Source organism: Carcharodon carcharias, chromosome 18, assembly GCF_017639515.1.
Source record: "Carcharodon carcharias isolate sCarCar2 chromosome 18, sCarCar2.pri, whole genome shotgun sequence".
NCBI classification, from domain to species: domain Eukaryota; kingdom Metazoa; phylum Chordata; class Chondrichthyes; order Lamniformes; family Lamnidae; genus Carcharodon; species Carcharodon carcharias.
This window is the reverse complement of record NC_054484.1, coordinates 17,383,213-17,408,743: the sequence shown is the minus strand read 5'-3', so window position 1 is coordinate 17,408,743 and position 25,531 is coordinate 17,383,213. Positions and strand designations below refer to the sequence as shown.

The following is a 25,531-nucleotide window of genomic DNA, read 5'->3' as shown; positions in this document are numbered from 1 at the left end:
AATTAACACTAAAACTTTATTAAACTTTTTAAATCCCTACATGAAACCTCATCCCGCCAGTGGATGAGGTTTCGTTTTTTCTATTCCCTGCCGGGGCTCCTGGCCTGCTGGACGGGCAGGTCCTTTATTTGTTTTAATGATCCTGTCAATGGCCTCAATTGGCCATTGACAGGTTGGCGGGCCCGCAGCTGATTTTGCTTCGGGCCCGCGTTCCTGAAGACTTAAATGGGGCGGGATGAGACGTCATCCTGCTTCATTTTACGCGTCGGCGAGCAGGCCCCGCCGACAGCAAAACTCAGCCCATTGAAAGACAAGTGCTCAACCAGTGAACTAAATACTGAAAGCACAGGAAGACCACCTCGTGTCATCCTCAAGAGCTGAAAGGAATTTGGAAGACATCGATAAAAATCACCCCATCGAATCCTGTACTTCAGAATTGGTGCTATTGAACTGTTTTATCCCACCCTTAAAATCCATGCTTTTGTGTGTCTTGTATGTGTGTGTATAGGGATTTAAGCAGGGGTAGAGTTTAGGTTATAGAGTTAGAAATTAGCAATTCATATTTCTTTTGCTGAGGACTCCCAGGACAACTCCCTCCTGACTGTATACCGCTGCTGGGACTGTCTTGCTGGTGGGACATCTGCCAAGATGGGATTCGAACCCGGTCTCCAGAGCATTACCCTGGGTCTTTGGATTACTGGTCTTGTGACAATGCCACTACCATCCACCATCCGCTCCCTATATAGATGTAACTTTGGTTCTTTTCAAACCCTCCTCCTACCCCTTTGTCAGCTTAATGTGCTTATGATTGAGGAAAACCACTTATTGAGTAACCCCAGCTCCCTAAATGGGTCACTCATTTGTGAATCAGGGATGGTGGAAACAGAGCTGGAAAATAACTTGAGACATATCAATACCTGACTATGTGCAAGTTCATTGAAATTTTGTTTCATGGTCTTAATAGCTTGACCACAAGTGCAAAAATAGCAATGAACCTTGGTTTTTCTGTCTGTACCTGAGACATCTTGACAAGAATACATTTCTGCAAGCTGTGAAAATGAGTCCTTGCTTTCATTATTAAACTGATTAGAATAAATCCTGGCAACTCTTGAGTGTTTTGGTAGCATAGACAAGGAAGGGCCTAGATGACAACAAGGAGGCAGGGAGGGGCGAGATCATGGAGCGATTTGGAAGCAAGGGTAAGAGTTTTAAAATCAAGGTGTTGCTTGACCTATAGCTAATGTGGCCAGTAAGAACAGGGGTGATAGGGGAATGGAACTTCGTGTGAATAAGGACACGGATTAGGGGAGCTGTCGCTCTGCAGGTAATTGCAGAGATGAGGAGGGGCGAGGCCATGGAGGCATTTGAAATCAAGGATAAGCATTTTAAAATTGCAACATTGTTTAACCGGGAACCAGGATAAATCAGCGAGCATAGGGAGATAGCTGAGAGGGACTTGGTTCAAGAAAGCTCTAAGGCTGGAGAGTTTTAAATGACAAAGTTTGCATATCATATAAGGAAGCGCTGTGTAAACATTTTGCAGCCACAGGGAAATGAGTGATTGAGGTTTCCCAGTAACAGTAGTCAAGCCAATGAGTGTGAATGTCTCCAAGTATCCAGTGAAAAAGCTCAGTTAAAATTTCCATCTTTTGCCTTTCTTGTAGGTAATGACTCACCTACGTGTAATTGATGAACGTATGAACCAGAGCTTGTCGCTGCTTTACAAGGTCCCATCAGTTGCAGAGGAGATCCAAGATGAAGTTGGTACGTTTCTATAAATGCGTTGGTTCTTGTAATTATTGCCCTTTTTAACCATACCACAAGCAAGGCCGAAAGGACTTGGAGTAGGCCATTAGTCCCATGCATCTGGTGGGTAAATACGATGGCCAGTATAATCATCTGTATAGGCCAGAAAATCCCAGATTCAATTTAATTGACCATGAAACCCCAGGCAACAGAGGGGAAAACCCAGTCAATCTTCACACTTACATTTTCAGCCACAGATCAGTAGATAGTAAGTGTTTGATTGGTGAGCACAGGATTGGTTCAATTGTACTACCTGCTTCAGTTGAATTCACTGTATGGGCTCTTATATATATAATGACTACATGAGTAAGATGCCAGAGACTGCTTATGTTTGAACCTCAACAAGATCCGAAACATCTGGACAAAGGAAGAGAAAATTGCAGAAAAAGGATTTAGAAATCTTATGGGCCTTGTTAAATAAAAATAGACTCCTGCACTACATTGATTTAGCACAGCTTTCTGTTAATGCCAAAATGGCAACCCTGGCAGATCCAGTCAATAAATAAAATCCTTTTAAAAAGGAATACTATGAGTAAAATGAATAGTTACTAAGTGAATCTACTCAGTGTGGCATGCAGTGCCAGGTCTTTAAATCGCTAAACATTTAATCATTTAACATGCCACGAAAAGTGTTTATATGAGAATTTATTGCACGTTATTTAGTAAGCGCCTCTTCACCTTAAATATAGTCTCAGTTCGTATAGAAAAGAGCACTTTTAAATACAGGCACATGTGCTCTTTCGTAAAGCAAATTTCAAATTTCTCAATGCAAATTTGCTAAGTGCTTTGCCCTTATACTTTTGAAATAAATTTAGAGCACTTTTTTTCTTGCTTAGTATTTTGAAACATCTGCTGACAGTTGTGTGCTTGTAGCTTCGTGAAGAAACTGAATAACTGTTGCCTGGGGAAGCAACATTGTTGTATTCCTTGCCTAAGGCAGACATGTTGAAAATTGTTCTGCTATTAGCACATTGCTATCTTACCTTTATGCCGCTATCAGCACCTTCTTTGGTCTTTACACTACCATTAACAATCCTTTTGTCTTGTGTCCATGACATCTTTGTCAAATCTCTCCTGAGTACCCAACTATCCCTGACCTTCTATTTTGCTCCCTCTTAAACAGTATATAATCCATCACATTTCTGTTCTTCAGCTCTGAAGAAGAGTCATACGTACATGAAATGTTAACTCAGTTTCTCTCTCCAGGGATGCTGCCAGACCTGCTGAGTTTTTCCAGCATTTTCTGTATTTATATTTATGTTGAAAAAATGTTCTGCTTTGTATTCAGAGTAGTGCTGTACAAAGAATCTTGATAAAGAATGTTACTATGAATTAGGTTGCCCTTAGTAATTACAGTATATTATTGCTGTTGTAACATAAAGTGTCTCACTTCAGAAAATTATTCAGTTTAAAATCAAAAAAACAACCCTTAAAGAGGTTAGAGTTTTTTTAATTTAACATGTTGCATTGAGTTCAGCAGGAATGCTCTTTTTAAAATTCAGCTTTCTGAGAGCAGAGAACTATAATCTTTAACAAAATTACAGATCTGTCGCCTGTCACAAGTAATTATGCTCCTGAAGACCAGTCAATTCTGAGTTCAGATCAGCTCAGTGTTTCTCTACTATTGCCATTTGGCAAAGATCTGCATTTAGTTTTTAACCACATGTTTTAAGGAAGTTATAATCAGCCTTTTTTTTTTAAAAAATCACTAGTTCGGCCTGAACTGGTGTATTTCGTCTAATTCTGGGCACTGCACAGTAGGAAGGATGTGAAAGCTTTAGAGGGGTTTATGACAAAATTTGTGAGAATGGTTCCAACGGTGAGGCACTCTTGTTGTGTGGATAGATTGGAGAAGCTGGGGCAGTTCTTCTTGGAGAAGATCAGGTTTAAGACGAGAACTGATAGAGGGGTTCGAAATCTTAAGGAATCTGGACGGAGTAGATAGGGAGAAACTATTCCCATTGGCGGAAGGGTAAAGAACTACAGAAGACAAAAGGTTGGCAAAAGTATCAGATATAAGGAGAAACTTTTTTTACGCAGCAAGTGGAATGCATTATCTGAGTGTTGTGGATATAGATTCAATTGTGACTTTCAAAGGGGAATTGGATAAACACTAAGAGAGAAAATTTGCAGGGCTATGAGGAAAGTGGGGGGAGTGGAACTGGCTAAATTGCTTTTGCAGAGTCTATCATAGACACAGTGGGCCAGATGGTCGCCTCCTGTGCTGAATTACTATTCTATCATTCTATGATTAATTTGCCAAATCCAGGCAGCTAAAATTAATAACTCCTACCCAAAATATTTCACTTAGTGTTGCCCGTTTCTTGCTTTAATCTCTCGTTGCTGCTTTAAAGGAAATAAAATAAAAGTTGCATTTACATGACACCTTTCAAATTTCCAGGATGTCCCAAAACACTTTATAGCCAATTAAGTACTTTTGAACTGGAGTTACTTTTGTTTATGTAGGCAGTGTGACTGCCAATTTGCACACAGCATAGTCCAATGAATACTCATGGAATAAATAGCCATTAACCTGTTTTTGGTGGTAATTTAGGGATAAATTTTGGCAAGAGCACGAGGCGAACCCTCTCATCTGAGGCTACACCTCAAAAATACAGCACTCCCTCTGTACTACAATACAGAATGATAACCTAGATAAATACTGCATTCAGCAGCTTGAACCTACAACTACTTTATTTAGAAGTGAGAATACTACCACTGAGCCAAGCTGACATTTTATTTTCACAATCGTTTTTCTAATTATTTTTCACTCTGACTTTTTCTAAATTTTCTTCTTGAACGTTCAAATTGGTGCACAATTATAGCAACTCCAAAGACCATTACAGCCATTCAAACAGGCTATAATTGCTGAGTCTAATTTGGATTCCATTTACATATGGCGTGTGCACATGAACATAAGAACTAGGAGCAGGAGTAGGCAATTCAGTCCCTCGAGCCTGTCCTGCCATTCATTACAATCATGGCTGATCTCATTTCGGCCTCAACTCCAATTTCCTGCCCTCTCCCCATAACCTTTCAACCCATTACAAATTAAAAATATGTCTATCTCCTCCTTAAATTTATTCAGCGTCCCGGCATCCACTGCACTCTGAGGTAGTGAATTCCACAGATTCACAACCCTCTGAGAAAAGTAATTCCTCCACATCTCTGATTTAAATCTACCACCCCTTAACCTAAAACTACGGCCTCTCGTTCTAAAATGCACCAAAAGGGGAAACATCCGCTCCACAACTACTTTGTCTATCTCCTTTGGCATCTTATATACTTCAATTAGATCTCCTCTCATCCTTCTAAACTCTAGCGATTATAGGCCTAAACTGCTCAATCTCTCCTCATAAGACAAGCCCCGCATCTCTGGAATCAACCTAGTGAACCTCCTCTGAACCGCCTCCAGTGCAACTACATCCTTCCTCAAGGGGAGCAAAACTGTGCACAGTACTCCAGGTGCGGTCTCACCAATGCCTTGTACAGTTGCAACAACACTTCCCTATTTTTATACTCTATTTCTTTAGCAATAAATGCCAAAATTCCATTTGTCTTCCTTATTACTTGCTGTACCTGCATACAAGCTTTCAGCGATTCATGCACGGGGACACCCAGATCCTTCTGCACTGAAGCATTCTGAAGTTGCTCTCCATTTAAATAAGAAGTCGCCTTTTTATTCTTCCAACCAAAATGGATAACCTCACACTTATTCACGTTAAACTCCATCTGCTAAATTTTGGCCCATTCACCTAATCTGTCCATATCCATTTGTAAATTTCTTATTTTTTCCTTGCAATTTACTTTCCCACCTATTTTGGTGTCATGTGCAAATTTAGCTATAGTACCTTCTATCCCTGAATCCAAGCCATTAATATAGGTTGTAAATAGTTGGGGCCCAAGGACCAAACCCTGTGGCACTCCACAAGTCACCCATAACATCATGGGTTACCCTGCAACTGCAGAACAAATGAAGCACCCAGAAGCTTGTTGTACAGAAACATATTTAATGATATGGTGCCTGCCATAAAGTTAACAAATGAAATTCAGAGGTGTTCTCCATCACACCAATTAAGAATTAAAAGTGGGGAAAACAAATATCACCCGCACTCATGTCATGTGGTGATTAAGGTGCTTTAGGTTTGCACTTCGGGTGCTACGTCTAGTTGCTCCCTCCTTGCCTGCAATTGGAGACAGCCTGGTCACTCTGCTGTCCAGTTAGCCTTGATGACTTTGGCAGGCATCCTCTGGCCCGTGGAGCCTGTGCTGGCCCCGCCTGTGAGAGAGCGGCCAGTGCCACAGCTGGCTTCTCCCCAGTCTCCGCAGCCTCATCGGATGCCATGGGCACTGGCAGAGGGGCGGAGGAGCTGCTGACCTCATCTGGAATGCCCCGTGTGGAGCCTGCTGAGATGATAGGCAGTTTGTGCGCCAATGTGAGATCGCTCTGGACCTCCCTGTGCACTATTGATGGACGAGCACCTAGCTGGGATGCTGGGTGCCCAATCCATCTCCCACAGTGACCACCTAAGGCCATTGCCAGTATGAGGGCTTGCAGGTCCGAGCGCATCCCCAGAAACCCCTGATTCAGCTCCTGGAGGAGCCTCTCCAGGAGAGTCGCCACACTCTCTGTGAAGGAGGCATTGCACTCGGCCATGAAGGTTATTGCGTTGCTCGTGCTCCACGAGGACACTTCCACAACGGAGACCATGGCATGCATTCCCTCATGTTTCCCTGCCAGATCCTCCCGCACACCCTGCTGGAAGTCCAGCATCTGCTGCCTCAGGGGCAACTCCAGAGGCTCAGCATCATCCATCGAGATGGCATTGTCCTAGTCCCCAGCACTCCTCTGACTGCGGGCGCCCTGGGCGCACTCTGCCTCCGTCTGCGCCTCAAGCAAGTGTGAAGTTCCCTCACCAATGTGCTCCGAGATACTAGCCGCCGATCTAATGCCCACCAAAGTGCGGTATCTACACTGGTGCCTGCTTGACAGAGAGGGAATAACGGAAGTGCGCTCTGTTGGTTGCTGTCCTCTGGAGTCAGCGGTGGGCCCTCAGACTCCTCACCCTGATGGGCTGCTGGTGAGCCTGAAAAGAAGAACAAGGACATGTCATTAGTTGAAGTCATTACACACGTCTTTCTATTACCAATGGGGATTACAGGTTCAAGGCTCACATCAATAGAGACTACAGTTGAATGGTTGCAATGACAGACATTCTGACCTCAGTGCACTGCACTCTTACCTCCCTGTGGCACCCCAACCTCACCGTGGCCGGCTGACCTAGATGCATGGCGCCTCTCCAGCTCCATGGCCTCCTGCTTATGTCGGGTCAAGGTAAGTAGGTGGGGAGGCCACCTGCCAGTCCGCAACCTCTCGCCATTGTTATGGGATGTTTTCTCCCGAAAGGATAGAAGAGCTTTGATTAGTCCACCCTGTACCTGCATTGCTATTGCAGCCTGGCCAACCCCACCTGAGGAATATCTCACAGGGCTCAGCTGATACGTGACCCTGGAGCCACAAGATACTCAGTCCAAGCAGCCAGTGCTCACCCACTTGCCCAGATGCTTCCTCTTTGACATTTGCCACTCACACAGAGAGATCCAGGGGTGGGGTTGGGCAGCTCTTAACTGCTATGCTAAGTCACCCATGCCAAAGCGGTACTCAGCCGTCCCAATCGCAGGATATCGTTGAAGTGTTTCCGGCACTGGACCCATGTGTGCCTCATCACATCAAGGCTGCTGACCCTGGATGCCGCTGCCTCCCAGGCCCTTTTGGTGAGGTTGAGGGGCCTCCTCTTCCTGTCCCTGGGGACAAGGATTTCTCGCCATGCTGCCACCACCTATAGTAGGACAGCGAGGCATTTGTCAGAGAAACCTGGGGCCAACTGCCCCGCCGACCTGCCCTTCCGCCTGCCATGTCCACCAGCAACCGGACCCATCATGATGACTTTGCGTCCCTCTGTGACAGCCTTCAGGGGCTGCCTGAGCCACTTTTGAATCGGCTGCCGAGTGCCCATTGGACCCGGCGGACATTGAGCTCCCTTAATTGACCCGCCCACGTAAAATTGCGGTGCAGAGCCGATCGCGGTCGGCGTTTAGGTTCCTGACCACCCCCGACGAGCAAAAAGTTCCAGCCAAAGTCTATTGGGAATGGGAGCAACAACTTTCAGAAATAATCAGTAAATTCAGGATCTTCCAGTTAACAAAATTGAGATAGTGCTGGATTCCCAAAGTTTCCCCTCCACATTCAAACTGGTAATGTATGGGCACTTGGTATTTTGAATCGAAGTGGGTTGATCATGAGTTCTAGATGTCATTGCTAATATTTTTCATGACCTGTACACCATTTCCAAAATGTGACCCTAGCATTGTATTTACACAGATGAACTGCTGCAGAAGGAGCAGAGCTACATCGATGACATGGTGGCAAACTCTGTCAGCGACACACGGATTAGCTATGGAAATGACGCACTGGTTCCATCTCTCTCTGAAACAAAAACAACAATAGAGCTTCTGCCAGATGACGGCGAGTTTAATTTAGATGACCTTCAACCTCTGCACCCATTTGTCATTGATTCCATCCCTGCCAACACAGAGAATGAAGGTAATAGTAATGGGAGAGCTGGAACTGAACACCAAGATGTAGGAGGTGGAGAATAGTTAAACATTAAATCTACACTGCATGCACAGCATTCAGATAGTATGTCAACTTATTTAATGTGGAGCCCTGATGATAGTAAAGGCAGATGTATCTGACTGAGCTAATTGTGGCTTACATTTTTTCTGACGTGGAGTAAGGTATCGAAGTGACTGTAATTGAAATGCTTTACATATTTAGCAGTTACAATTGATATCAGTAGAAAATAACATCTGTTATCCTCATTAATGGTTATTTTGTTCCCCCTCTAATTCAGCAGAAGCAGACTGGGTGAAATTTTCCTTTGTGTTTCAACAAAGGGTCGGTGATTAATCATCTCTTTTCCAGCCTTGTGAGCAAATATGCAAGAATACTACAAAGTCCTTTTAGAAAAATATGTTCTATAATACATATCTCCTGATCACGAAAATATCCCCTCACTCAAAGGATCACCAGAGTATGGCAGATGTGTTCTAATAGTTTCATTTGCAAAAGTTGGTAATTGAATTAAAAAATCATTTTCTCCAAAAACCACTACAAACACCATCTTTTTTTGATGGGTAGCCTGGAACATATTTCTCACTCACCCTCCTGTCCTCCCTCACACTTGCACAGCCATACGAGTGCACACTATTCTGGGATAAGATTCCAATTGGCTATATTTGATGAGCAATAGGCTGGCGTCAACTGTCTTTTTGGACCAAGAGGGGAATCCTAGTCAAGCCTGAGACTATCCTTGCCTGAAGCCCACACCTGTCAAAAAAAAAATCATTTGACAATTGGGAGTTCTCCCAATTTTTTTCTCCTCTTCCTCCCTCTCCCTACTCTAGTCAAGGAATACTGGGTTTATTTACATTGCCTCAGTTGAGATCAGCTAACTGAATCCGGATGGGAACCTGGGATCCCTTACTCTGTAATCACCCCTCAGCTATTGGGAAAGGAATTATTGCCACAAAAAAAGATTTTGAAAATTGCATTTTATCTTTAAACTGTTACACATTGATAGTGCAGTCCTGAATAGTGCAGATTCCAAATGTGAACCCACTAACCTGGACTACTCTCTTGATTATTGTCTTTCATGCCAACTACACTCAATCACCTCAGAATTAACATCAATCAGCCATGCACAGAATGGTGGTGTTGTGCACAAAAGGCCTTTTAGTTCCCCCTATTATCAAAAGGTGTTTGATAAAGTGCCACGTAACAGGCATTTCATTGAAGTTGGTGCCCATGGGATAAAAGGAACAGTAGCAGTATGGATATAAAGTTGGCTGAGCGGTAGGAAACAGTAGTGGTTGTTTTTCGGACAGGAAGAAGATATATAGGGAAGGTTTCCCAAGGTCAGTATTAGAACTTTTCTTGATGCACATTAATCATCTAGATTTGATTGCGCAGGGCACAATTGCAAAACTTGCAGAAGACATTTGAAAGCATTTTAACCTGTTAGGAGGACAGTGATTGACTTCAAGAGGATATAGGTGGCTGTTGGAATGGGCATCAGTTGCAGATGAAATTTAACCCTGAGTAGTGTGAAGTGATACATTTTGGTAGGAAGAGCGAGGAGAAACAATGTAAAATAAAAGGTACTATTCAAAATGGTTTGGATGAGCAGAGGGAGCTGGGCTGTGCACCAATAGTTGAAGGTGGCAGAGCAGGTTAAGAAAGCGATCAATAAAGCATGTGGGCTCTATTACGAGAGATAAAGTATTTCATAAGCTAATGAGACTAAAGGCAGACAAGTTGTCAGGACCTGATGGCCTGCATCCAAGGGTTTTAAAGGAAGTGGCTGCAGAGATAGTAGAGGCATTGGTCGAAATATTCCAGAACTCACTGGATTCTGGGAGGGTCCCAGCGGATTGGGAAACCACGAATGTGACGCCCCTGTTCAAGAGGGAGGGAGAAAAAAAGCAGAAAACCATATGCCAGTCAGCCTAACATCTGTCATTGGGAAGATGCTACAGTCCATTATTAAGCACATTTAGAAAAGCTTAACGCAACCAGAGTCAGCATGGTTTTGTGAAAGAGAAGTCATGTTTGACAAACTTGCTAGAGTTCTTTGAGGATATAACAAGCAGAATTGATAAAGGGGAACCAGTAGATGTAGTGTATTTGGATTTCCAGAAGGCATTTGATAAGGTGCCACACAAAAGGTTATTGCACAAGATAGGAGCCCATGGTATTGGTTGTAATGTATTAACATGGATTGAGGATTGGTTAACACACAGAAGACAGAGAGTCGGGACTAATGGGTCTTTTTTGGGTTGGAAAGATGTAACTAGTGGAGTGCCACAAGGATCAGTCCATGGGCCTCAATTATTTACTATCTATATTAATGAGTTGGAGGAGGGGGCAGAGTGTAATGTATCCAGATTTGCTGACAATACAAAAATAGGTGAGAAGGCATGTTGTAATGAAGATATAAGGAATCTGCAAGTGGATATAGACAGGTTGAGTGAGTGGGCAAAAACTTAGCAGATGGAGTTTAATATAAGGAAGTGAGAGGTCATGCACTTTGTTAGGAAAAGCCAAAAGGCAGATTATTTAAATGGAGAGAGACTCCAAAAAAGTGTAGCACAGAGGGATCTGGGTGTTCTTGTGCCTGAAACACAAAAAGTTAGCATGCAGGTGCAGCAAGTAATTAAGAAGACAAATGGAATTTTGGCCTGTATTGCTAGGGAGTTGGAGTTTAAAAATAGGGAAGTCTTGTTATAACTGTACTGGATGTGGCTGCGACCGCACCTGGAGCACTGTGTACATTTTTGGTCCCAGTATTTAAGAAAGGATATACTGGCATTGGAGACAGTTCAAAAGAGATTTACCAGGCTGATTCCTGGGATGAAGGGGTTGACTTATTAAAAACGGCTAAACAGGTTAGGCCTTTATTTATTAGAATTTAGAAGGATGGGGGTGATCTTATTGAAACATACAAGATTCTAAGGGGACTTCACAGGTTAAATGCTTCCACTAGTGGGGGAATCTCGAACTAGAGGACATAGTTACAGAATAAGGGGCACTCATATAAAGCTGAGATGGGTAGTGAATTTCTGGAATTCTGTACCCCAGAGAATTGTGGAGGCTAGATCACAGAGTATTTAAAGAGGAGGTAGATAGATTTTTGAAATATCGGGAGTTGAGGGCTATGCGGAGCTGGCACGAAAGAAGAGTTGAGGCCTGGGGCAGATCAGCCATGACCTTATTGAAGGGCAGGGCAGGCTTTAGGGGCTGAATGGCCTACTCCTGCTCCTATTTCTTATGTTCTTATGTTTGCTTTATAAATAGAGACATAAAATACAAAAGCAAGGAAGTTATGGTGAACTTCTGTAAAGCATTGGTTCAGCCTCAGCTGCAGTATCGTGTCCAATTCTGGGCATCACTGTTTCAGAGAGATGTGAAGGCATTAGAGATGTGAAAAGATTCACAAGAATGGTTACAGGGTTGAGCAGTGTTAATTGCATGGATAAATTGGAGAAGCTCTGGTTGTTCTCCTTGGAAAATAGAAAGTTGGGAGGGAATTTGACAGATGTGTTTAAAATCATGAAGGGTCCGGAGACAGTGAATTGGGAGAAAGTGTTCCCATTGGTGGAAGGGTCAAGAACCAGCGGACACCAATTTAAGGTAAATGGCAAAAGAACCAAAAGCAACAGAAGGAACAACTTTTTTTGTGCAGTGAGTGGTTAGGATCTGGAATGCACTGCCTACAAGAGTGATGGAAGTAGATTCAGCTATGGCTTTCAAACAGGAATTAGATAAATACCTGTTGGAAAATAATTTGCAGGGCTACAGGGAATAGTTGGAGGAGTGGGACTAATTGAGTTGCTCTTGCAGGAACATGATAGACTGGCCTCCTGTGCTGTAACCATTCTATGCTTCTATGTGGTGAGTTCCCAACCTCACCCACTCATTAAAAAGAGGTGCGAAACAGATAATAAGAGCTTCCCCATGATGAAAATCCCCTGAGTTTTTGAATTCATGCATAATATTTGAGCATTGCTGACAAGGCCAGCATTTATTGGTGTTACAACTCACCTCCAGGTAAGGTTCCCCAAAATTGTTTACCTAGGCCAGACCCCTCAATTTATCATCGTCTGGCTTGGACACTCCCAAATTGTTATTCCCCAGGTGAGGAGGGATGAACTGGGGAGGTTGTATTGTCACTGGACTGGTAATCCAGAGACCCAGGGTAATGCTCTGGGGACCCGGGTTCGAATCCCACCATGGCAGATGGTGGAATTTGAATTGAATAGAAATCTGGAATTAAAAATTTGATGATGACCATGAAACCAATGCAGATTGTCGTAAAAACCCATCTGGTTCACTGATGTCCTTTAGGAAAGGAAATTTGTTATCTTTACCTGGTCTGGCCTACATGTGACTCCAGACCCACAGCAATGTGGTTGACTCTTAAATGCTCTCTGACGCCCACATCTCATGAACAAATATGAAAAAAGTTCCCTGTCTTTATTCAGCGCCCCACCTCTCCTCCTCCTCCGCCCCCCACCCCCCAACTTGTTGGTCACAACAAAATTTAATCTAAAAAGGACCCCTTTCGCGGATACCTTTTTCCCAAACTCAATTGTTCTGGTTTTGAAGGAGCCAATTTGATCAGATTTTCTTGAGTTAAAGGTAAAAGTAGGTTTATTAAACCTACTAAAGACAAGAAAGGATAAAACACATGCATACACGGTCAAACAGGTTAAAAGTAAGAATTTAGCTTGAAGTAAGTGAATACATACATTTTTTAGACTCATGGGGAGTAGGTGATTGAGTGTTGCAGCCGTGCAATTCGAGATTCCAGTAGAATTGACTTTGGTAGGAAAATAGTCAGTTTCAAGGTTCCAATAGAGTTGACTCCAGTAGACAAATAGTGGGTTTCGAGGTTCCAGTAGTATTGAATTCAGTAGAGAGAGAGATCAGGATACCTGCAAAATGGCAGTTTGCAACGGTACTGTGAGTGACTGTTACTTCTGAGTCAAACTTCCAGCACTTGCTCTTTCAGAACACCCACCAACAGGCAGACATCGAGGCAGCTTTTCAGCTCACTTTAGCCCCTTCTTTGTATATTCTAAGTGGGGAGTGAATTCACAAATCTGTCTGGGCATTACTCTCAGGATTTCTTGATAAGATGATACTTATCTTCCATTATGTCCCATTGCCTCTATCAGAGGGAGCAATTAGTTTCTGGATGTCTTTAGAAGTACCCTGCCTGGCAACAGGGTGGGGTTCCATTACCTCTTAGGGAGTCACCCTGCAGCATTCCAGCCAGTGGCTTGTGTGCGTCTTTTTAAAACTCAAGTCTTATTTTTAAAACCCAATATTTCCGGATGCAATTCGGTGTTGTTTCCTTCATTATTATGATATTGGCCCTGTTAGGGCAGATGTTGCAGGATTTGTGACCAATTGCAATGAAGGAACAGTGATATATTTCCAAGTCAGGGTGGTGACTTGGAGGTGGCGACTGTGGTGTTTCAAAACATTTGCTGTCCTAGTCTTTTTAGGCAGCAGAGGTGGTGGATTTGGAAGTGCTGTTGAAGAAAACTTAGCGAGTTGCTGCAGTGCATCTTGGCAGATGCTGCAATCAGAGTGTGCCAGTAGTGGAGTTGCCACATTGGAGCTGCATTCCTCCAGACAAGTGGAGCATATTCCATCACACCAGACTTCCCTCTTTTTGTAGAGGCATTCAGGAGTCAAGAGGAGTCACTCACTGCAGAATGCCCAGCCTCTAAACTGCTTTTGTAGCCGCAGTATTTATGTGACTGCTGCAAGCCACTAACAAGCCAGGTCAAGGACAAAGAGGCATCAGTAAAGCGTAATCCCCTATGTCCTACAGAAATGCTTCCTGATCCAGAGAGAGGGAGAGATAAAAATGGAGGGAAGTGTAGAAAATATGCCTCTTCCTCATTGAACTCCACATTCAATAAAAAATTGAATTTATGTTTTTCTTTCCCTCTATGATTATGCGGTTCTCTTTTATCTCTGTTAGCTAAATGGAAATGATGTTCTGGTTTGCAAGATATATTCGGTTGAAATAAATTGAATAGATCTAATCTAACTGTGTGCCTCACTGCAACAACCAAAGCTAAAGGAAGACAGTGGAGATAGGGGAGAACGAACCTACATCAAAAAAAATTACAATGCATCTTAAAACTCGAGCCTAATTATTATTAAGTGTGATATGCAACACAGCCCTTTCTGCTCTAATGAGCATAATTAAGTTCTGAAAAGTTATGATTGCCCGCCTAATGGTTCATCTTGTTAATAATTTTTAGTATGCTCAGTTAAACATGCAGCGCCCATGTGAAATTGATTGTTGAGGAAAAACTTATGTAGTTTAGTAAATGTTAAAGGGGGGAGAAAAATAAAATAAAATTCATGGGATACCGGTGCAGTGACTGGGACCCTAACCCCTCACCGCTGGATCCTGGAAGCAAGTGCAGTCCAGACGGATAGGGTTGAAGGCCCTTTCTGTAAGGTCATATGTGAACTGATTTTAGGTATTCAAATTCCTAGAAATCTGGGCCTATAGCACAACATTGTCCCCAGTCTGCCTCTTAATTGATGCATTTCCACAACAGGATATGTACCATCTACAAATGCACTGCAGGAATTCACCAAGGCTCCTTAGACAGCACCTTCTAAACTCATGACCACTACCATCTAGAAGGACAAGGGCAGCAGAACACCACCTGGAAGTTCCCCTCCAAGTCACTCACCATTCTGACTTGGAAATATATCCCTGAACCTTCACTGTTGCTGGGTCAAAACCCTGGAACTTCCTTCCTAACAGCACTGTTGGTGTACCTACACTCCATGAACTGCAGCAGTTCAAGAAGGCAGCTCACCAGCCCCCCCTCGAGGGCAGCTAGGAATGAGAAATAAATGCTGGCCCATCCAGCAAAGCCCACATCCCATGAATGAATAAAAAAACAGGATGGCTGGCGTGGAAGTAGAAACAGCGCCAAGTAAGTCCTGTCTAAGGAGCCTCGGTGAATTCCTGCAGTGCATCTTGTAGATGGTACACATCCTGTTGTGGAAATGCATCAATTAAGAGGCAAACCGTGGACAATGTTGTGCTATAGGGCCCAGATTTCTAGGAATTTGAATACCTAAAATCAGTTCACGTATGATCTTACAGAAAGGGCCTTCAACCCTATCAATCTGGACTGCACTTGCTTCCAGGATCCAGCAGTGAGAGGTTAGGGTCCTCATGAGATTGGGGCTGGGGCACATTGTGGAGACAGAGTAGAGAAAGCTTACTTGACTGGGGAATGTGCTTGAAATGGTAAGAGCTTAATTTCAAAGCGATTTCCTTCACCCTAACCTCAATAAAAACTAATAACTTAGATGAAATGGAGTTCTGTTGAAAGGTCATGAGGACTCGAAACGTCAACTCTTTTCTTCTCCGCCGATGCTGCCAGACCTGCTGAGTTTTTCCAGGTAATTCTGTTTTTGTTTTGTTCTCACTTTCCTTGTCTGTAAGAAGGGAAGGCAGGGAGCCTATTCCTAAGCCTTTCCCAATGTCATTTGGTACAAGAGGTCTTTAGCAACCATCCTTTGCTAGGTGGCATGGCCTTCAACCCACTTTGTACTCCATACAATGGTGCAACTTAGTTCAGCAGCTCAGTGCATGTGTCTGTTTCCTAAGCTTGCATCCAGTGACACACTGAGAATTTCTTTTTTAAATTTGCAGCTTCAAGAAACTTGTTTTTTCATATTGCCCACATGTAGATCCAGATGTCAGGTCACTTTCATCATTATGCCTGCTCACAAGAATGACTGCACTTGCCCTGATGAGCCAGCTTTCCACTCACACTTGGAACAGGTTGTTCAGCAGTAATGCAGTCCCGCACTCAGTAAGGATTGGCAGCTGGCCTTGTTAATGGAAAATGATGGTGTGATGTTGTGCCAGTACCCTATACTCACATGGGAGGCCTACCAAATGCTGATACTTTTAGCTGGATTCTTAACAGATTTCCCTTTGTAAAAAAAAAATTAACTCAAGGACTTTTAAAACTAGCTTTGTTTCAACTAATTTTTAAGTTGTGAAAGCAGATAGTGTATTATAATTTTCAAGAAATATAGCCCCACGACTGCTTATCAGATCTGAGCTATTCAAAAAACTCAGGATCTTTCACTATATAATAGAAAGTGAAGAATGTGTATTTGTTAATGTATTAGTTACAGGATGTAGATGGCTTGCATATGCTCTCAGGTACCCTGTGTCCTGTCTCTTTCTCAGATGGCTTTCCAAGACCATAAATTTAGATTACGATTTACTCAGCCGTTTTCGGTTACTGTGACTGTTCACTGAGGCCAAAGCTTTGCAGCAGATTGCAAAGAATGATTCTGAAAACTTATGTTAATTTTTTTAGCAATGTTTTGGGGTAGTTTATATTCAGCATAGTTGATAGTTTGTAAAGCAAGGCAAAGTAACTTGTCCTCATTTGGACATGCAGTCAAATACAACCTGGATTTTTGTATCCTACCTTCTGTTCTATTTATTTCTGTCCTGCCCTGCTCCCCCCCCATCTCCCCCCCAGCCGAACCCCCCGGCCCCGCCAATCCTCAAAATCTATTCTACTTCTACTTTTCATAAATTATTTCCATAAAACCTTACAGTACAGATAGGGGCCACTCAGCCTTTTGTGTCTTTCAGCTGTTCAATTTAGTCCCTTACTCCCTTAACCCATAACCCTGAAAATTAGTTATCATCAGCTAAATGTCCAAATGTCTTATAAAAGTTCCTAAGGAATCAGATTCCCATATGCTGCCCCCATAACCGCTGTAATTTACAACCCATCAATGGTCTTTTCATGCTGGTTATTTTTATCTCTTGCTTTTATGCTCTAATCAAAAAATCCAGTTGCAGGGCAAGTTTGCTTTGGGTACCAGTTGCAATTATAAAATTTCAATGTCAAAGACAGAGGAACAAATAAGTGACTGGCATTTTTTTTTCTTTTGCTCATAACATAATTGCAAGCTTCTGGTCTCACTAAAGCATGTTGTTATTGTATTGTCCATTAAATTTTGCAAAGGGATTGGGCAGGGAGTGGTTTTTCAGCTGGAGGAGAGCACGGAGGCAGTTAATTGTTCCATTTCCTGATCATGTCGAAGCTGACCACATTTGTTTGGATTGCAGGCGATTATCCTGTTGTGGTTGATGGAGGGGCCTGTACATGCTGCTCATGCTCTCTTTTGTTGCTCCTAATTTTGTTTCCCTCACCAATTGTTGATTTTACTTACTCTTTTGTTTTACTTCTCGATATACGTGCCCAGTTGAACCAGTTGATGCACGCCCAGCACCAGACAGAGGACTGACCACCCGACCAGGTATCTGTTTGCTTGGCTTATGCCTAATGCTGATATTTATGGCTTGAATTAACACTTTTTGTTTTATTTTTACTCTTAAATTACGTATCCCCTTTTAATTTGTGCAATTATAAAGCTAAATGAGGGAGGTTGAAAGGAACAAGGTTAACCTTTGGACAGAACACTTCAGCTATGAAGGGGATCATTGGGGAATGTTTTTTGTTGGGGAAATTGGTAGATTTTTTTCTTCTTCTTCTCTCTCATTCCCATTGTCCCTCTCTCTCCCCATCACCCTTCCTTTTTCTCCTTTCCCTTTGTCTCTTTTCTTTCTTCACCCCCCCTCATCCTTATAAGAGCCTGCAGCATAGGGTTTTCTGTTGATGTCTTATTGTGGTTGAAAGATGAGGGCAGAGAGAGAGCAGAGAATGAATTTGTTTTCTTCTTGCCTGAAGGTGTGGTATTGTTGAGTTACAACTTTAACAGCAATACCCCCTCCCCAACATTTCACCAAGTGCTATTCGTGTGAATCCAAGGTGAGTTTCAAAGCCATCTCTTTCTTTCTTTCTCTCTCTCTTTTTCTTCCCCTCCCCCTTATTAGGGTCACTGAATACAATCTAGCTTGACAGGTCTTTTCCTCTCCCTGGCCCTGGAATGCAAGCTCAATTTAGCATTCCTACTATGACCTGAGCTCAGCTCAACTAACTTGGCATGGACTGTGGGTCGCACCTGAAACATTCTAATTGTGTGGGTCAGTTGCACATTCCTATTATCAAGTTAAGGAAAAAAACCCTTAATGGTTTTGTATATACACAGGTTCTGGACTCACTGGTATTAAGACAGAGGGAATAGCTGAAGTAAAAATGGAGACTGAATTCCGACAGGACTCTGGGTATGAGGTCCATCATCAGAAGCTGGTGAGTGAATTAGTAGCATGGACTGTGATGATATATTTGAATAGTAATCCTAATAATTTGGGAACTTGAATTGCTACATCAATTCATAATGGGGATATCCTAATCTTGAAGTAGCCCTGTTAATGCAAGATTACCAGATTAATCAAGCATAACCCATTCTTTTTGAACCATACATGTCCTGTTCCTGGGTCTCCCTGCTGTGACTATGAGCAAGCCGCTGTGAATTATCTGCGGCTCTGGGGACCTAGCTCACAAAGCTCAGGCAATTTGTTTTATTTGCACTTATTTCCCGCTTTCTCCTGTTGAATGTGGTGGCAGGAGATTTGGAAAATGGGATTCTTAGTAGTCATGCTGTTTTAGTAGACAAATGCGAAATCAGAATCAAGTCAGTTAGTTTATGGTGTTTGCAGCTTAATGGAAATGGATGGTAACGATCAAGTCAGGAGTATGATCGAATACATACCACTTTCTTGGATGGGTGTAGCTGTAAAACATTAAAAAAGCTCAGCACCAGCCCTAGTAAAGTCGATCACTTGATCAGTGCGCCTGCCACTGGACTCTGTACCCACCCTTGCTATCACCAATGCCCTTTGGCTGCAGGATGCACAGCAGCAACTCAAGGTTACTTCGATAGCACATTTCTATCCTACAGCTTGCATCGCTGAGAAGGGAACAGCCCAAATCTCGCACCATCTCGAATTAGATATGTGTTGGCATTTCTTCATCAGATGAGCGGACCAAGTGTAACATATCCAAGTTTGTTGAAGATACAAAGCTAGGTAGGAAAGCAAGCTGTGAGGAGAATGGAAAGGGGCTGCAAAGGGACAAACTGGTTAAGTGATTGGGCAAGAAGGTTCAGATGGAGTATAATTTCACGAAGTGTGAAATTATCCACTTTGATATGAAGACTGGCAAAGCAAAATTTTTCTTTTTTTTAAAAAAAAAAGTAAGACACAAGCAAATATCGGCATACAGAGGTAATTGGGGGAATCCTTGTACACAAAACATAAAGCTAAGCTTCAAGTACAGCAAGCAGTTAGAAAGATAATAGCTTTAATTGCAAGGGTTAGGGGTTAGAGTATTAAAAGGAAGTCCTGCTGCAATTACAAATGGGGTTTTGGTGAGATCACACCAGGGTTGCTGTTTACAGCAGGGCAAGATTGCATTGCAAGATGAGACTTTGGGAGCATGAGCTCCAAGGCATCACTGACTATCGTTGTGCTCTGACCGGATGCTAACAGCAGTGAGGCCCCTTTAAATCCTTGCATTTTTTCTATTGGTGTGCATGTTCTAACAGATCCTTGAAGCTTAATTGCTTCTTCAAAAAAAGCCTTAGTGTTTTTAAAAACCCTGCAGTTTGAACAGTTCCCACCACACTCAACCTCACTCCACTCCTCCCTCCACACCGCATCTCAGCAGCTGAAGCCCATCCCCACCTTGTGCTCAGCATTTGATGGCTTGCCACCCCCTCTGCTCAGCAGATGAAGGCCACTGACCTCCCTTCCCTTCCCTACTCAACAACTCTCGTGTGCTGAAAATTTTCACTTGGGGTTCACACAAAATCTGGGGCATTAAAATGGATTCACACCAAGAAAAAGTTTGGGAAGTACTGGTTTACAGTATTCTGCAGTCTGTCTTCATCTCAATAATATTTTGCTTTTCTATTCTTCCAGCCAAAGGGGACAACCTCAGTTTTTCATATTATACTCCATGTGCCAATTTTTTGCCCACTCAATTAATCTATATATATCCCTTTGTAAACTATTTGTATCCTCCTCGCAACTTGTTTTCCCCACCGACCTTTGTATCATTATGTATCATCAGCAGATTTGGCTGCAACACAGTCAGTCCCTTCATCAAGTCATTAATATAGATCGTAAATGGTTGAGGCCCCAATACTAATCCCTGCAGCACTCCACTAGTTACAGTTTGTCAATCTGAAAGTCTCACGTTTATCCCTGTTTCCTGTTAGTTAGCTATTCCTCTCTCTGTGCTAATTTATCATGCCCAAAACTATGAGTTCTTATCTTATGCAGTAACGGGAATGGTGAATATGACTTCATTCATGATGGGACACGGACAGCAGAATTTTGGATATCCCCAAGTTTATGGAGGGTAGAAGATGGATGGTTAGCCAGGATTGGGTTGGAATAGTCGAGCCAAGGGGTAACAAAGAGCTTTGAGCTCATCCAAAGCTATACTGCCCATATCCTAACTCATACCAAGCCCCCTTCACCCCCACACTCAACCTACACTGGCTACCGATTCAGCAATGCCTCAATTTTACATCTTTAGTTTTTCAAATTCCTCTATGGCCCTGCCCTTCTCTTCTTTGTAATCTTCTCCAGCCCCATCTCATCCCTCCTCCAATTCTAGTCTCTTGAGCATAGTTGATTTCCATTGATCCACCATTGGCCTATGTTCCTCAGCTGTCAAGGCCCTAGGCTCTGGAATTTCCTCCCGAAACCCCTCTACCACTCTATCTCTCCTTTTAAGATACTCACCAAAGCTTTGGTCATCTGTCATAATATTTTCACATATGGCTTGGGATCAAGTTTTGTCTGATTTCACAAAAGCGTTCTGTTTTGGGTCATTTTACTATATTAAAGGCACTATATAAATGCAAGTTTTTGTAATGACCCTGTGGAAAAAAATGTTTTTCCCTCATTTGTGTCAGTGCTGTTTAGTTTTCAAAAATTGCAGGGATGGAGAAGAAAACATTTTTAATACCTAAAATGTAAAAAGTTGTTGCTTTTTACATTAGTGCTCAACTGTTCCAGTTCATTCCAGTTTGGAGAGTGAGGTTTTTAAGCTGTTTATGGGAACCAGATGGGAACCCTGCAGTCGAAAGGTTAAAATGGGCACCTCAGTGTTAATTTTAATAATTAAACTGGCCGACAAATTCTGCAGAGAATCCAAAATAGGTGTAATCACATGTCTTTTATTTTAGGAACCAAGTATTCTAACTGCTTTGACACAGTTGGGAATAATTGGAATCTGATGTGCGTCTGTGTGTGTCTCTGTTTCTCTCTGTCTCTCTGTTTGTGTGCCTCGGTCTCTGCGTGCCTCGGTCACCTAAGGTAATGCTCTGAGCACCTGGGTTAGAATCCCACCATGGCAGATGGCGAAATTTGAATTCAATAAAAATCTGGAATTAAAAGTCTAATGACATCTAGTTCACTAGTGCCCTTTAGGGACGGAAATCTGATGTCCCTACCTGATCTGGCCTGCATGTGACTCCAAACCCATAACAATGTGGTTGACTGAAATGGCCTAGCAAGCCATTCAGTTGTATCAAACCACAAAAAAGTCTAAAAGGAATGAAACCGGTGGACCACCCAGCATTGATATCTAGGCACTGGAAATGACAATGTCAAAATCAGCCCTGTCAACCCTGCAAAGTCTTCCTTACTAAAATCTGGGAGCCTTGTGCCAAAATTGGGAGGGCTGTCTCACAGACTGGTCAAGCAACAGCCTGACATAGTAATACTTATGGAAACATACTTTACAGACAGGACAGGACGGACCCAGCAGAGGTGGCCACACAGTGGTATAGTGAGGCCGTTGTTGGAGACCTCCGGAGGAGGCCGAGATAGATCATCCACTTGGCATTTCTGGCTGAAGATTGTAGCAAATACTTCACAGCCTTATCTTTTGCACTGATGTTCCGGGCTCCCCATCATTGAGGACAGGGATATTTGTGGAGCCTCCTCTTCCAGTGAGTGTTCACCACTGTTCACAACTAGATGTGGTAGCACTGCAGAGCTTAGATCTGATCCATTGATAGTGGAACTGCTTAGCTCTGTCTATCACCTGCTTATGCTGTTTGGCATGCAAGTAGTCCTGTGACGTAGCATCACCAGGTTGACATCTCATTCCTCAACATCAACTCCAGCCTTCATGAAGTCTCATGACATCAGAGCAAGGAAACTTCCTGCTGATTACCATGTACCACCAGCACCCCTGCGACTCCCCCCGCCCCTCCCTCCCACTCCCTCAGCTGATAAATCCAGTACTCCTCCATGTTGAATAGCACTTGGAGGAAGCACTGAGGGTAGCAAGGGCCCCGACTGTGCACTGGGTGGGGGACTTCAGTGTTCATCAGCAAGTGTGGCACAGAAGTACCACTACTGACCGAGCTGTCTGAGTACTAAAGAACAGCTGCTAAGTGGGATCTGCGGCAGGTGGTGAGGGAAAAACATACTTGACCTCATCCTCACTAACCCGTCTGCTGCAAATGCATCTGTCCCTGACAGTATCGGTAGGGGTGACCACGGCACAGCCCTTGTGGAGACTAAGTCACGTCTTCACATTGAGGATACCCTCTATCATATTCTGTGGCAGTACCACTGTGCTAAATGATATAGATTTCGAACAGATCTAGCAGCTCGAGACTGGGCATCCATGAGGTGCTGTGGGCCATCAGCAGCAGCAAAATTGTAGTCAACCACAATCTAATCTCGTGGCCTGGCATATACCTCATTCTACCATTACCATCAAGCCAGGGAATCAGCCCTGGCTCAAGGAAGAGGGCAGGAGGGTATACCAGTAGCAGCACCAGGCATGTAAAAATGAGATGTGAACCTAGTGAAGCTATGTCACAGGATTACTTGCATGCCAAATGGCATAAGCAGCAAGTGATAGACGGAGCTAAGCAATTCCACAACCAACGAATCAGATCTAAGCTCTGCAGTCCTACCCTATCTAGTTGTGAACGGTGGTGGACAGTTAAACTCACTGGAAGAGGATGCTCCGTGAATATCCCTGCCCTCAATGATGGGGGAGCTCAAAACATTGTGCAAAAGATAAGGCTGAATCACTTGCTAAAAGCTACAATCTTCAGCCAGAAGTGCTGAGTCAATGATCCATCTTGGCCTCCTCCGGAGGTCCCCAGCATCACAGATGCCAGTCTTCAGCCAATTCGATTCGCTCCACATGATATCAAGAAACAGCAGAAGGCACTGGGTACCGCAAAGACTATGGGCCCTGACAATATTCCGGCAATAGTAATGAAGAATTGTGCTTCGGAACTTGCCGCGCCCCAAGCCAAGCTCTCCCAGTATAGCAACGACAAAAGCAGGACAAATCAACCCTGGCCGATTACCGTCCAATCATTCGTCTCTGGATCATCAGTAAAGGAAGGATCCTTCAACAGCACTGTCAAGTGGCACTTGCTTAGCAATAACCTGCTCACTGATGCTCAGTTTGGGTTCCACCAGGGCCACTCAGCTCCTGACTTCATTACAGCCTTGGTTCAAACATGGACAAAAGAGGTGAACTCCAGAGGTGAGGTGAGACTGACTGCCCTTGACATCTAGCAAAATTAGAGTCAATGGGAATTGGAGGGGGAAACAGAGTTGGAGTCATACCGAGCACAAGTGAAGATGGTTGCAGTTGTTGGAGGTCAATCATCTCAGTCCCAGGACATCACTGCAGGAGTTCCTCAGGGTAGCATCCTAGGCCCAACCATCTTCAGCTGCTCCATCAATGATTTCCCTTCCATCATAAGGTCATACGTGGGGATGTTCGCTGATGATTACACAATGTTCAACACCATTCCCAACTCCTCAGATACTAAAGCAGTCCATGTCTAAATTTAGCAAGACCTGGGCAATATCCACGCTTGGGTTGACAAGTGGCAAGTAACATGCAGGCCACACTAGTGCCAAGCAATGACCATCTCCAACAAGAGAGAATCTAACCACCGCCCCTTGACGTTCAATGGCATTACCATCACTGAATTGTCGCTATCAAAATTCTGGGGGTTACCAGTGCCCAGAAACTGAACTGGACTAGCCATATAAATGCTGTGGCTACAAGAGCAGGTCAGAGCCTAGGAATCCTGCAGTGAGTAACTCACCTCCTGATTCCCCAAAGCCTGTCCACCATCTAAATGCACAAGTCAGGAGTTTGATGGAATACTCTCCAACTCCTGGAAGAGTGCAGCTGCAACGACACTCAAGAAGCTTGACACCATCAGATCAAAGCAACCTGCTTGATTGGCATCCCATCCACAAAATTCACTCCCTCCACCACCGGCGCACAGTAGCAGCAATTTGTGCCACCTACAAGATGCATTGTGGGAACTCACCAAGGCTCCTTAGAAAGCACCTTCCAAACCCACGATCACTACCATCTAGAAAGACAAAGGAAGCAATTGGATTGGAACACCACCACCTGGAAGTTCCCCTCCAAGTCACTCACCATCCTGATTGGAAATATACTGCCATTCATTCACTGTCACAGGGTCCAAAATCCTGGAACTCCCTCCCTAACAGCACTGTGGGTGTACCTTCTGGACTGCAGCAGTTCAAGAAGGCAGCTCACCACCTTCTCAAGAACAATTAGGGATGGGAAATAAATGCTGGCCTGGCCAGCGACGCCCACGTCCCATAAATGAATGAAGGAACACGACTCAACTACAAACTGTTTAATGCATTTGTATCACGTCCCCACTTGCGTTATGTTAAATATCTTTGTTAAAGTAGCGGAGAGGATTGTTGACGTAAGTACTTTAAACATTTGGTCAATAACTTAACACTACAATAACGCTACCTTCAAAAAATAATTGGTTTGGGCACAGCCAAGGTATATTCCATGGAATGGGAAAGGTAAGGCAAACAAATCCAGAGCTCCCTGGATGAAAAAGGAGAGATTCAAATTAAGATAAAGAAGAAAAAGTGTACTTATGAGAAGTGTCCGGTGGGAAATACAATTGAGAACCAAGAAGAATACAGATGTTCAGGGGGAGGTGAAAAAGCATGTTAGAGAAGCAAATAGGGATTATGAGAAAAGACTGGCAGCCAACATAAAAAATAATCCCAAAGTCTTCTATAGACATATAAATAGTAAAAAGGTGGTAAAAGGA

At 43.4% G+C, this 25,531-nt stretch overlaps 1 protein-coding gene across 4 annotated transcripts in view; it reads left to right on the top strand.

Annotated features, from left to right (window-relative positions):
* Positions 1–25,531, top strand: part of LOC121290967 (amyloid-beta A4 protein-like) — a 186,801-nt gene that overhangs the window by 149,372 nt on the left and 11,898 nt on the right. For 2 of the 4 annotated variants that reach the window (XM_041212047.1, XM_041212045.1), the window contains 4 exons: positions 1,665–1,764; positions 8,189–8,410; positions 17,717–17,770; positions 18,563–18,663. In XM_041212047.1, coding sequence (XP_041067981.1) covers positions 1,665–1,764; positions 8,189–8,410; positions 17,717–17,770; positions 18,563–18,663 — 477 coding nt within the window. The remainder of the gene's footprint in view (positions 1–1,664; positions 1,765–8,188; positions 8,411–17,716; positions 17,771–18,562; positions 18,664–25,531) is intronic. The other 2 variants (XM_041212048.1, XM_041212046.1) reach the window with 1 other exon arrangement.